The following is a 14078-nucleotide window of genomic DNA, read 5'->3' on the forward strand; positions in this document are numbered from 1 at the left end:
TAAACATTGATTGTGCTAGATTTTCTTTTAATATAACTATTATTACATATGTGATTTAAAAAACAGTTTGTTTTGCATTTTATGTAAATTACCTTTCTACCTTTTTTATTATCATTATAAAATGTGTTCCATCTTTTAACTTAAGTTATATTAATTACGGTAATTTTACTTGTTCTCATGTGATTTTGTTATTTATTTTACAGCACTTTGAGCTGCATTTCCCGAAAATGTCATAAAAGGTAGAAAACAAATCAAGTTTATTATTATTATTAACATTCAACATTCAATCAACCAGCAAGTATGCAAATAAATAAACATTACATTAAAAAAAAAGTTAAATCTAATTTAATCCAGTCTAATCGCATCAGTTTTGTCTTTTACATTTTCCTAAATCACTATCAAAATGGCAGAATGTCAAAACTGTGTGCAGTGTGTACACAAAGCCTTGTTAATTTGTTAGATTTTATTCCAGTGTTCAAATTCCTCAAACACTATATTAGTTTATTTTCCAGTGTCACATTTATTTATGAAAGTCTTTCTCACCGTTCTCCTGCTGTTTGGTGGAGCAGTCAATCCAGTTGTGTTGATTGGCAGCCCAAATCATCTCAAACTGGTGAAAGAGTATCTTAAACTTCCACGAATATGGAACGAATGAGTAGATGTCCGGTTCACTGTCACTGGCCCAGTCCTTGATCAGATCTGCAGATCACAACAGGAGGAGGTCAACCGGAGGACAGACTTTAGACACATTAGTTACACCCAGGTTAGAGAGAAAGGTTACCCGTGAAGAAGTTCTTCTGTGCATAGATGAAGTGGTACGTGGCTTTGTAAACCTCAATCTCACACTGCCAGGACTGAGGCATATTCCAAACGCGTGGATAGCTGGCTATGACGTAGAACTGAGGAGTTCAAAAACAGCTGTTAGCATTCAGTATTGTTTCCCAGCTTAGCTTTATGGCAGAATAATTAAGACATCTACAAGGACATTTAAGTAATTGTATAGACTTAATGGTTTACTTTATACATACTATTACAATGATCATTAAAATTTATATTCATCACTTGTTTGAAAAGCCTAGTACACTTCTGTGCTGACGCTACAACCCTCCCCAAAGCGCTGCGTGGGTGAATGTCAGCAAAGTGGAAAAGTGCCTCGCAATATGCAATATCTGAATTGTTACAAATATTACTACTCGAAATTCATGTTCTGTAACAGATTTCCCATCTTCAACAATAAATTTCAAGACCATTACTGTCAGATCTCAAATCGCCTGCAGCAAGCAATGTTCCAATTTTCTGAAGATTATCCGTTCTGTGCACTAAAAGTTTCAAGTTACTCCGCGTATTGAAGGGCTAAGCTTGGAGTCTGTCGGATCAGGTCTGGTAAACATGACCTTAAACCAGCCTAATTATCCAGTGCATCTTTAAGACTGACTAGTCAATTTTGAAAACATACAGTTTTGCATAACACTTATAAATAATAAAACCATGTGCTGCACTTACAGCAAGCATTTCAGCCTCTAGCAGTGTCCTGTACAGCATACTGCTGGTTGCATCTATATGTAATAACTGGCCTTTAACAGTGGGAGAATAACCTAAGTGGAAAAAGAAAGGCAAAAACGGGTTATGAATAGTCTGATATAAAACTCAGGAGGGCATAACCACAGTTCTTAATAATAATGAGTCAAGTTAATTTACATTAAACAAACAAAAACTGTCAAATGTCATCCTCATTAACTACTTTTATTTTTCAAAAAAGTTTGGAAGTTACCATTCTCCCCAACAGTCATGGGTATGTTGACCTCGAGGTAAGAACCTGCTCCTACATTCACATGGACCGCATTAGTCTCCTGTCAAGACAAATGGATTACGGGTTAGTGAGTAAACAAAGACAAAAGAGGGTACACACTGTTCCTATGAATGCAAGCAAACTTTGCCCTAGCAAACGTTAATGCATAGGAGTGTGCCACTCAGAAACGAATCATTAGGAGTGTGTGCCTGTAAATACCCTGTTCTTTGTGAATAGCAGGTCTATTGTCGCATCAGCTATGATGTTCATACGCAGCTCAAACGCAAGGATCTTTCGGGGTTTGCCTGGTGTGGCAACATCGCTCACTTTCATTTGCTGATAGTCTGCAGGCAGGAAGAACTTCCACAGGCTGTCTCTGTAGGGGTCAAATCACAATGTAACGGATGGATGATTACAAACATTGGGGTCAGTAAGAGTTTCTTTGCTTTTGAATAAAATGTATTTCCAATTATATACAAAAACTGGATACATTTATTTTTATGCATAAATAATATTTTACAATATCACTATTATTACAGAAAAACAGAATGTCACATAAATGTAGCAGTTTTAATAAGCCTTCCACAACATGAACAATTAAAACCACAAACCAAACTACAACCATTTGAGCGTGTGCCTGTACCTCTGTCTGTCGGCCCATGGGCCATAGTTAAAGTCTGTTCCTTTGCCACACACAATGTCCAAACCCCAGCACGGAGGCAAGTCCTGTAGCTTGGCATCTTCAGAACAGGCTTCTGTATCTCCATTCTCCAGTTCCTCTGGGACCAAACCTAAAAAACACACAAACATTTGCAAAAACACTCTTAACACTGTTAAAGCCAATATACCAAAAAACATCACCAGACCAGACCTTTATTCTCAAAATAATTAAAGACAAAAAGATTAACCAGTCACAATGATTACCTGGTTCATCCTGGTAGTAGTAGATGTCGACATCATTCGATTGCATGACCACAAAGCCCTCTCCCATGAGCCTGGGAGGTCTAGAGACAGGAACTCACTCTTTAAACAACATCTACATCACTCTAACAGATCACTAATCATTACCAATCGAGCAACTAACAATCAAGACTAATTAGTTACATCAATGAAAACAAACCCATGCTTACTTTCAGATCAACAATCAAAGACATGGGAAAAAGCTTATCTACACAAAAAGCAATTAACGTTCAGGTCATTATGTCAATATGACTTTCAATCTAAATTAAATTACACAGATCAGTGCGTGTAATTGTTGTAACTAATGGAACAAATGAACAGCTCTGATTACTTAAATAAACCTTTGTGTGCAAAACAGCACATTAATAATTATTGTATACTTTAATATCTGGCCATATTGTTTGGTGTGTACAAGTACAAATAATAATAATATATATATATATATATATATATATATATATATATATATATATATATATATATATATATATATATATATATATATATTAAACCATTATCTTCTTCATTATATTATCTTCTTAAACCATTTCTATTTGTACAACATGTCACTTAAACTGTAGTAGTGATTTGTCATTTATTATAGCCCGTTATCCTGCATCAATCCAGTCATATTGCCATATTCTCCAATTTTCTATATATACACAATGTCATGGGCTCTGTAATGGTCAACTGCCACATATGCCTCATTATCACTTATACACAGCACCTTCTCTATTTGCTACATGCCATTTGCACTGAACTGGTCATTGGCCATCTATACTTTATACCATCAGCACTTAATATTATTTAAAGACATTGTAAAATCAGCTTTGCAGCAATGTGTGTCATCAAAATGCCAGTTTCCCTTCAAAAGTTGACAGATTCCCTTTTCCGAAATATATACAGTTTAAATGTACAGTCTAAAAACAGAAAATCACCAGAGATACTAATGAGGCATTCTGCACTCACGAAACTACACGAATTTCTGTCTTAAGATGTCGTTATAATAATAAAATATCTTAATGAATACTGTTCTTTTGACATCTTTAAGCTCAACCCTGGTGAGCACAAAGACTTCTTTCAAAACCATAAAAGAAAACTTATCAACCGCACACTTCTGAATGATATTGTAAACAAAAGGCTATTTACAAAGAACAAGTCAAGGCCTTGTCAATAGTCAATATGCCAACACGAGAAATTGTGCTTACCTACTGATTTTATGCTATCCCTAAATAATATACAGTACGCCCGTTTACACATCAGTTGGATTATAGCTATTTCATTGGCTCTGTACTTGCACAAAGACAAAAAAATCTAATCTAATCTAATTTACCCTTATAGACTAGAGATTATTAGACTCACTCATCATTCTGAAGGCCCAGGTATCGTGGGCTGGGCACCAGCATGACGCGGACGTTCTCCAGAGTACCCTTCACAATGTGCATGAACTGATCTAAGTGGCTGCTTGGTGGTTTTGTGGCATATGTCAGGAAGGCATCGTCAAAGTTCATACACAGGGTTTGGGGAAGATGGTGATTGCCGAATGCTACACGACCCTGAGTGCAAAACCAGTGAGAGTTATAGAAGTTGAGGCATGGGAAGGTAAATAATAAGTAGATTTAATTCTTTGTTACAGTATAAAGTATGAATGACGCAGGTAGCAGCGTGCTGATGTCAGACAGGAAACGGGAGAATGGGAGAAACGTTGACTGCAGAACTCACTGTACTGATGTTGACTTTGATGACGGGGATGAGAGACCTCCAGGAAGATGACGGGTCCGGAGTCTCAGCTTTGATGTGAACACTTCAAAAGCAACAACAACACATTTTCCTTCATAAGCACCTTCGGATATGAAGTACTGCAACATTACTGTCTAAAAAAAAAAAACTATGGGAATTGCTCCAAGCCATTGTTTAGATTCAGTTTAGAAAAGTCAATGAACAATAAAGCAATGGTTTTTGTAGCCATCACAAATACTGCCAACATGCGGAAATGCTCAAACATGAAGCTAGATACAAAACACTTCCTGTCTGAAAATTAAACAAACCAATTTTATTGCTAAGTAACACTGACTTCTTCACTTGCTACAGTACATTGACATGAGTAATATCTACACATTAGAATACTGTTGTCAATTATTCAGCAAACAGATGGATGGCTGGGCCAATGCTTCTTTGTTGAGATGGTCAGTGTTTACATTGAGGAAATCAGTCTATAAATAGCTTATTTGTAGTTGTTTCTGCATATTAAAAGCTGGTCCAAGTATTTCAGCATTTTAAAAATTACTTTATGAACCAGAGTGCATTGTTTACCTCTCCATGGATTTATCTCTCTGCTCTCGCCCTTTCTCCTCATCCCGGTGGGGCGGGACAAGGGTGGGCTCTAGGCCAAATATTTCCTGTAGCCGTGTGTACAGATCCGTGCGATTATACACATGGAACTCAAATCCGTTAAGCGTGACATAGAGCCGTGTCTCAGCCTTTGGGTCTGGAAACAGCAGAACTAACAATATATCAATACACATGCATTTCATGGAGAACTGTCATTGAAAATAAGAGACAAGAAGAAAATTTGAGAGATTTATGTTATGATTAAAGATGTCCCTGAAACAACAACATAAATCTGTCACAGCTTGTGTGGGTTGTTTGTTATGCTTTTACACTGACCATGTTGTTTCTGTTTGGGATTGTACATCTTCCACCAACGAAATATAAGTAACCCATCTTGAATTCTGGAAAAAAAAAAAGTTACCAATAGAATAAATAAAAATGGGATATGACCAGTAAACAATGAGAAAACACACAGATAATGGGAATGAGTAGAGTATCAAAAAGCAATGGAGCATAAAAAGGACTTCAATAAAAAGGACAGAGTTTGTTGTGTACCTGATCGACATGTCTTCACTGATGAAATAGACATCTCGAAACATGACCTTGCCAGACAGCACAGAGAATGAAAATGAACCTGTAAAACAAATAAATAAATGTATGAAACAGGAAAATCAATCAAAAAAAACAAATATTATTATTAGAGAGAGAGAGAGAGAGAGAGAGAGAGAGAGAGAGGCTAACTCACCAATGTGTATGTATCCATTCTTATAGAGACGGTTAATGATGAGGGTGAGGACGAGTCCAATATTACGGGAATTGTAGTATGTCAGGTATATGATCCATCCGCATGACATAATAGTGGCTGTGTAAAACATAAATCCAAATCCATTATTGGCCTTATCGAGCAAATAACACAAGCTATATCATTTACACTACTGTTTTAAAGTCTGGTGTTGGTGAGATTTATCAAGTTTCCTTTAACAAGTCTCTTATGCTCACCAAGGATGCATTTATTTATTCAAAAATACAGTAAAAACTCTAATACTGTGAAATAATATTACAATTTAAGAGAACAGTTTCTATTGAAATGTTTTCAAATGCAACTTATTCCTGTGATGGCAAGATTTTTCAGCATCATTACTCCAGTCTAATATGCTGATTTGCCGCTCATGAATTATCTCATTATTATTATTAATGTTAAAGCTGTTATTTTGTGGATGACTGAATCATTTTGATACAGGATACATGGTTTTTTGATGTTTTATTTACAACAGAAATCTCTTCTTTTTTGTCACTTTTTAACAATTTAATGTGTCCTTGCTGAATAAAAGTATTCATTTCATATAAAAAGAAATACTGAATCCAAACTTCTGAACAGTAGCGTATAACAGTGTCTGTGCCGAACACTGTGTCATGTCAACTCGAGGCTGTGTACTCCGAAAGAAGTAGTAACTGCAGAATGTGCACTAGCAACAAATTAATCAAATATAAGCTAAACACTAGATAGAGTGAATAACTATCTATCCAACTTAATTTTCACATTAAAAAAGGTGTTATAAAAACATAAATTAGCTGAGAAACATCACAAGCTGGCTTTGATGGATTGATTAAAAGATGTTTACATACAGATCAAATTAAATTCATAAATTATATTTGTAAATAAAATCATTTTATTTTAGACCGATGGTGGAAATAAAGTAGTCTAAAATGGAAGTGGTGCGTTTGTCAACTTAAGGCCCAATGCGATGCACTAGGCACCTATGGTCTAGACATTTTCTAATCTGCAGAACAAAAACAATTTCCAAATCAAATCAGCTGCCCACTTACCCACGAGGAGCCACACAAAGTTGGAGTTGTGTTTGTTGAGGTAGTCATCTAATTCATTATAACTGGGGAAACTGGTGTTGGCTTTCTCCATGGTTACACCCCACTGCAGATAAGCAGAATAGACATCACTATCAAATTACACCGGGTCTGCGTCAACCTCTGACTTATGAAGAACATCAGCAGACTATTCACAAACACAGTGTGCAAAAAGGGAGGTTCTTTGGCTAAAGACAGAAGAAGTTCATTAACTGTCCTCAAGTGATCCACCATCATGAAAAACATTCACACAATTAGGACTCCATGTTGTGTAGAATGAACAATGTTTTTAGTAAACTGCTGGTAATGCATTTTCAGTCATCTGTTTGAGCATCTTATAATGGAGCTCTTTTGCTGAAGAGGAAATATATGTAGTTTTTGTATTAATATAAAATGGAAAAATAATACAGCATTATAACTCATCTCATGTCATCATTTAGCTCTTGAGGAATGGTGAAAGATATTCTACTGTATAGGAGAGGAATAGTTTACTGAAAATTAAACCTTGCTGAATTGTTTTTTTTTACTCAGACCATCCAAGATGCACAATTAAGTTTCTTTGTCAGAACAGATTTGTAGAAATTTTGCCTTACATCACTTGCTCACCAATGGATCATCTGCAGTGAATGGGTGCCGTCATCAAACATCACAATATTCCACAAATAATGCAAGTAATTCACAAACAGTCTGTAATCAAAAAAAAAAAACTAATAAAGATGTTTTTAATTTCAAACTGTTGCCTCTATTTATAATATTGCTTTCTCCAGTAAAAAAAATTCTCATCTGAAACAGGAGAGAAATATGTACTGATCAAGCATAATTTACTAGCAAAAAGAGTGCAAGACGGTTCTAAACAATATATTGGTTTATATTGGTATATTGGAGACTTTTTCAATGGAGGAAGCATTATTATGGAATATGGATTATATGGCCAGAAGTGACAGTTAATGTTAAAATTATGAATTTATTACAAACACATAGCTTTTTGCTTCACAAGACACCAATGGATGGACTAGGGTCATGTGGTTTATGTGGTTTACTTGGGAATTACTGTAATGTTTTCATCAGCTGTTTGGACTCTAATTCTGATGGCACCCATTCACTGCAGAGGATTCAGTGCAGAGCAAGTGATAAATGTTAAATTGCTCTGTTCCAATGAAGAAACAAACTCATCTACATCTTGGATGGACTGAGGGGGAGTACATTGGGTGAACTATTCCTTTTATGTGGACAACAGGAAAAAAAGCTGTAAGTGGAAACGTAATGGACATATATTTGAAATTCGTAAGAAAGAAACAACTCAAAAGTGCCATTGTCTGCAAATGCTGGCTGATTAATAATTACCGATCACAGACTAATTAATGTGACTGTGAACTGCGCCTTTATCTGGTATGTAAGCAGGTTTGAAAAGGGAGAAGCAAATCCGCATGTAATCCACTTTAAATCCAAAATATCTCAAAAGAACCTTAAACCTGCAACTGAGAAACATTTGTAAACAGAACCACTTAAACAACATAAGCTGTATCTATTCAGCTGTAAACACTTATTCACACACTCTACTCTACTGTGTCACATTATTTAGATCATTTATCATATAACATTTTATTTGACTAAGTCCAGTAGCACTAAATATGGCAGAAAATCAGTCTGCCAAATAAATGTAAAACAGCTCTTCCAGGCAGTTAAATGGTTGGTGGATTGTGATGTCACTTTCTAACTTTAGAAAGTGTGTAATGTTGCTATTTGAGCATAAACAATATCTGCAAACAGAGATACTGTCTTTTAAAATTACGGCAGTTTAATGCCTAAAAAATGGCTGGCAGGGACTAAGCTACTTCCCAGGTTTGTGATGTCACAAACCCAGACATTTACATAAACCCCGGAACATGTAAAAAAAAAAAAAAAAAAAAGGGGACACGGCCATGTTTCACTTCTTTAGATAAGAGGGAAAGTTGTTGCCATGCCATCAAAGCTAAGGGTGCACAAATAAAAATGAATTCTGCCTTATGATTCTAACGGATTCACAAGTTTCAAAATCAATGTTCTAAAGCAGCGCTTCTTAATTCTGTTCCTCGAGTCCCCCTGCTCTGCATACGTTCTACATCTCTCTCTCATTTAGATAATTAGACATTTTTCACATAGCTATGAGAAGCATTAAACATGGACATGCATGTGGTTGCCGCATCTAAGATATTGACTGTCATTTACGCACTAAGGATTAATGACCTGCAGGGTTCATGAATATTAATAACGTTGTCCGTTTTCACTCAAACTGATTTGCAAATGATGTGATGTTCTTAAAAGCTGAAGAATTTCAAAGGAACTCAAATATTTTGAAAGAAAAATACAAAAAGGATTATTGTTTACATGTAGTGCATCAGTTCTGCACTTCAGTTTCAAATTAGGTGAACTTTATTGGCATGACACAAACTGTACATTTGTTTTGCCAAAGCAATAGCAACTGAGCTGCTTACAAATTGTCACATATGTATTAATGTAACATACTCACTAACTCTCTCTCTCTCTCTGTCTCTATTTTTCAATTCATTTTTTAATAGCATGTTAAGAATAAATGAATAGATCAAATGAGCTAGTTTAGAGTTAGGTTAGTAGTGTTTAACACCTAACGTTGTGAATGGCTAACACATTTTGCAGCTAGTGCAGCTGTGTTATCATTTTCTCAGTATCACTTTGTTCAGTAAATGATCTCTCTTTCTCTCTCTCTCTTACCTTTATTTGCATTGTAGTGGGTGGTTTTCTGGGTCTCAAACGGGCTCAAATCAATAATCAATATTGATGATGCCATTGTTTGCAATACAAACGGAGTGCATTCTGAGGTGAGGGGTGTGACATTTCTGAACGTGCACTAGACGGTTTAGCAGATCACAACACACTGGGCCATCTTACCAATCTGAGCCCACTGTGTATTTCTGAGGGAGGAGTTTTATAAAAACAAGAAATCAGAGCGTTTATAGGAGAAGGAACAGAGCGGTGTAGAATAAAGGTAAATGATGTGAAAAATAATGTGTAAAAAAAAAAAAAAAGGAGCAGCATTGACAGATGTTAGACTGCACCCCATAAACACAATCGAGCCAAGAAGAAAAAAAAGAAAAAAAATCATTTGTAAAGATATATTGCTTTCGATAATGCTTTTAATTCTAGCGTGACAGGTTTGTCCAGACAGCTCTCAGTATGACATCATTTTCAGATGAAAAGATGCGATGAAACACGACCAAACATAACAATGTCAACCCATCATGTGACAGAAGTGACCTGATAAAAAATAATGAGATTCTGTAGTGACTTATCTTTGATTCTATGATAAAAACAGCATATAATCTGCAAATGAACATTACCAGGTCAGTTGAATATCAATACGTGACGCTCAAGACACATCCTTCCTTCATCTCAGCCTACTCTTCAGGCTTGAGCTTGACTCTACTCTAGCCCTAGTAAAGGCAAAAATGAAAAGCCAGACAAAGTCTGCTATTGCACAACAGGAAAACTAAAACAGAAACAGCTGCTTCCGTTTCTTCAACTCTTTAAAAAAAGTGGTGCAAGTACTTTAGCAATAACTCATGTAGCTACCACCATAACTTTCAACATTAAAGGTGCCATAGCAGTAATCTTTTCATTATTAAATGGTTAAACGTCCACATGTAAAGCTTTTGAACTAATCCGGCTGTGTGTTCACGGTGTGTGTGTGTGTGTGTGTGTGTGTGTGTGTGTGTGTTCACTGCTCCAGTTGTGTGTTCAAATGAGTTCAAGTTGAGGTTAGTTACTAGACAGTTATAACAGCAGGAAAGTCCCACTTTTTATTTAAATGACATTTATGTGTAAACACCCTACTTTACTCTACTTTGAAAAATGCAAAAATTTTGTCAGACCACTTTTAAAGGTTTACTTAACTAGCCTATTTCCTGTTGAAAATGCTGAGACTGAAAAACACGTAGACAATTTCTAAATATACAATAATAACAGCTAGACAAAAATTACACAGATTCTAAATTCAAATTCTAATTAGACAAAAAATATTTTAGTATTAACAACTTGAAATATTAAATAGTATATTTAATATTAATTATGCCAAGTTTGAAGATGCAGGTAGAACAGACAGGCTGATAAACCAAAATCCCTTGCACTCGGATCATACATTTTTTTGTATTTGGTCAAAACATAAGGAAATAAAAGGATCTGTGCAATTGTTATTTAGAATTATTTAGAAAGGATAAAATATCTATTATGAGGATTTTATGCTTTCAGTTCTTTAATCCAGTCAACCAACAATTGCTTAGCAGTTTTGTGTTCACTGGACATCAATGCCACACAGTTGTTTAAACTAGTTTCTTAAAGTTAGATTTAGTTGATCTACCCCCCATTTAACTTTCAGCAATTACTATTCTTATGCACTTGCTAAGGAAGGTTAATTTAACTTAAAATGAATGAACACCAAGTCTACATTTTAAAAAAAAAATACATGGCAAAAACTACTGAAGTTTGGAAAAGCTGGATGCCTTTAATTATTTTTATAGTGTGTGAGCCACTGTGATTTGCTATGAACTGCTGAATGGCTGTTCAATCCCCCCTCCTTCAGTAAAAGCATTTTTACTAAGCCTGCATTACATGAATACAGCATTAACAAAACAATCTGCACTGAATCACACACAATCAGTTAAGAATTATCATAGACCTGGTCAAAAACAACCCTTAACAACTTCCTTCTGAAGGATACGTACAGATGTAGGTGCTACACACAGCCAGTAAAAACAGAAGGTCTGGTGGAATTTCTTACACCTTTTACATTTTGGGTCCCACTATTATCGGTTTTAACAAATATGTAATTACTGTATGTCAAAATAGGAATTATGTATTGTAGACTCAGAAGTTAATGCCCACTGCCATGACTGGCTAACAGGTGTATGTTTGACAGCTGCTGTGATTTAGGTCAAAAACTTATAAATAACTCAATAAATATCAGTAATATGAAATGAACGACGGACACGGTCTGGATCTTCATTAATAATAAAGTTAATTCACTCTTTCCAAACACTGGGATCAGTTTTTCCACAACTTGGCATTGCAATCTTGTCTTTAGATCCATCATTATCATTTGGTTTCTGCACAGACCTGCTCGTTCACCTCTCGTGGAAACTACATGAATGAATCGGCGGACGGAGATAAACAGACAGTGACGTCGAAGCAGGCACTGATCATCTTTTAGAGCAGAATATTCCAAAAGCTGTCGTTTTAGAAGAGTGGCTTCAACATAAGCCGTTTTTAGACCAACAACAAAGTTTTGAGTTCTAAAATTCACAGGATATTTTTAATAGTACAATGACCTCTTAAATGATATGTCAAAAAATGTAAAGGAATTTCATGACCCCTTTAAATAAAGGTGCAAGATAAAAAGCAAGTGTGTGTACACAATAAGTAGATTATATATGTACTGATTAATTTTAATATAATTAGTTAAAGAGACTCGACAGAAAGTGGGTTGTGGTTATATCCATCAAACTAATGTTTAAGCAAAATATCATTAAATCAGGATTGCATTCTTTTAGTTTGATGTGAATGCCTGATAACAAATAACGCAGAGCTGTTCAGTAGAATTCCTTAGATCAGTTGTGACATGTTCTTCTGCTCTGAACTAATATTGCTAAAAAGAGGTTACACAAAAACAAACCATTCGAATACATCAAGTACTGCATTTGGACTAGTTATTACATGGTCAATCACATCATGTTTCCTACTAAGCTAATTGTGTTTGTCTGTAAGCCATTACAAAATCAATATTTATGCCCATGTACTTCATTATTAATTAACTGCATAAAAACCGGGATAATGTATAGTTAGCTGGTCATTACAGCAAAATAAACTGATCGGGACCATGACAGAAAATAGCATCTTAATCAAATAAGTAAATAAAGTTAAACACCTCAAACAAATATGTGCCTGAGCAAAGATTTGTAACCCTGTACTTATTTACACAAAAGATCCTGGGTATCATATACCAAGTCAACCATTTAAAATAATTGGCAGAAAATTAACTATTAATGTGAGCGTCAAAATGAAACTGAAATAGAGATGTGAACACCTGTGCAACTCTAGAAAACAGTGTCAGCTGAGTCTAATTACTCAGTTATCCAGTGCATTATCATGACAGGATCACAGCTGCTCACTGTGACATATGACAGCTAAAAAAACATCTAATACAACGCATTCTGTACCATAAACGGCTTCGGCAAAGGTGAGGCGTGTAACACAATAGTGGAGCTCATTATTACTATGTGTAGCAACTGGACCATTGTACGTCTACGTCCTACAGGCACCAACGCGTTTCTGAATAATAGACTGTAGAAAAATGAAACTCAAATGTGTACGGTTCACACAGATTAAAGACGGCTGTGTGTGTGTGTGTGTGTGTGTGTGTGTGTGTGTGTGTGTGTGTGTGTGTGTGACAGCGCTTGGGCTCAGCAGGTGATCCAGGATCAAATCCAGGCAATCTCTGCTGTATCAAAGGCCGCAGTCCGTGAACACACATACACACATACGACCTGTTTGGCAACACGCAGCGTACCAACCTTGCCTTGTAGAGTGCGGAATTAAATTTCACGGTGCCATAATCCGTAGTGCTTTTCTCTCATACTCCTCTCAGGCGACAGCACCCATTTCTCAAACTAGTTCTTTTCCGGAGTATTTACATGGACAACGCTTGTGCTTCCTGTTTTGTGGTCATGTGCCAGGAGTAACCATTCACAGATCTGTTGTGGACGACAGATCCAATCAGAGGGCGAGGTCATAGAACCTTGGCGTGAGTGACATGGAGAGCAGCCAATAAAAATCACGGTATTTGTGTCAGATTGAACGCAAGAACTGTCCAGGAGGGGCAAAGAAACGCTGATGCAGTAATTAAGATTTTTACCAAAGCTAATAAAAACCAAATTATTTAAAGTGGTCTTCAGAAAAAATAAAATTGAAAATATTTTTTAAGACTTCATCTGTTTAACTTTATCAAATAATATGAGGTTAGAAAATAGTTTACTGAATATTCAAATGTCGGAATATATTTTTTGATACAACTGACCTCAACTACCTTTGCCACTGTATTGCAAATAAAATCAGATTAGTTATCAAT

General features: G+C 35.8%; 1 protein-coding gene across 11 annotated transcripts in view; it reads right to left on the bottom strand.

Moving 5' to 3' along the window:
- The window catches only part of kiaa1109 (KIAA1109 ortholog), a 65735-nt gene extending 52064 nt beyond the window's left edge, over positions 1-13671 (bottom strand). For 9 of the 11 annotated variants that reach the window (XM_052571814.1, XM_052571813.1, XM_052571811.1 and 6 more), the window contains exons 1-15: positions 13525-13671; positions 6908-7010; positions 5826-5942; positions 5636-5714; positions 5417-5481; positions 5063-5252; positions 4472-4553; positions 4112-4305; positions 2714-2793; positions 2433-2580; positions 2009-2165; positions 1772-1850; positions 1504-1595; positions 782-899; positions 544-699 (exon numbers count right to left, since the gene is read on the bottom strand). In XM_052571814.1, the coding sequence (XP_052427774.1) occupies positions 544-699; positions 782-899; positions 1504-1595; positions 1772-1850; positions 2009-2165; positions 2433-2580; positions 2714-2793; positions 4112-4305; positions 4472-4553; positions 5063-5252; positions 5417-5481; positions 5636-5714; positions 5826-5942; positions 6908-6998 (1648 nt within the window). In that variant the 5' untranslated portion in view covers positions 6999-7010; positions 13525-13671. The remainder of the gene's footprint in view (positions 1-543; positions 700-781; positions 900-1503; positions 1596-1771; positions 1851-2008; positions 2166-2432; positions 2581-2713; positions 2794-4111; positions 4306-4471; positions 4554-5062; positions 5253-5416; positions 5482-5635; positions 5715-5825; positions 5943-6907; positions 7011-13524) is intronic. The other 2 variants (XM_052571815.1, XM_052571804.1) reach the window with 1 other exon arrangement.
- Between the last annotated feature and the right edge of the window lie 407 nt (positions 13672-14078).

This window comes from Carassius gibelio, chromosome B13, assembly GCF_023724105.1.
Source record: "Carassius gibelio isolate Cgi1373 ecotype wild population from Czech Republic chromosome B13, carGib1.2-hapl.c, whole genome shotgun sequence".
NCBI lineage: Eukaryota > Metazoa > Chordata > Actinopteri > Cypriniformes > Cyprinidae > Carassius > Carassius gibelio.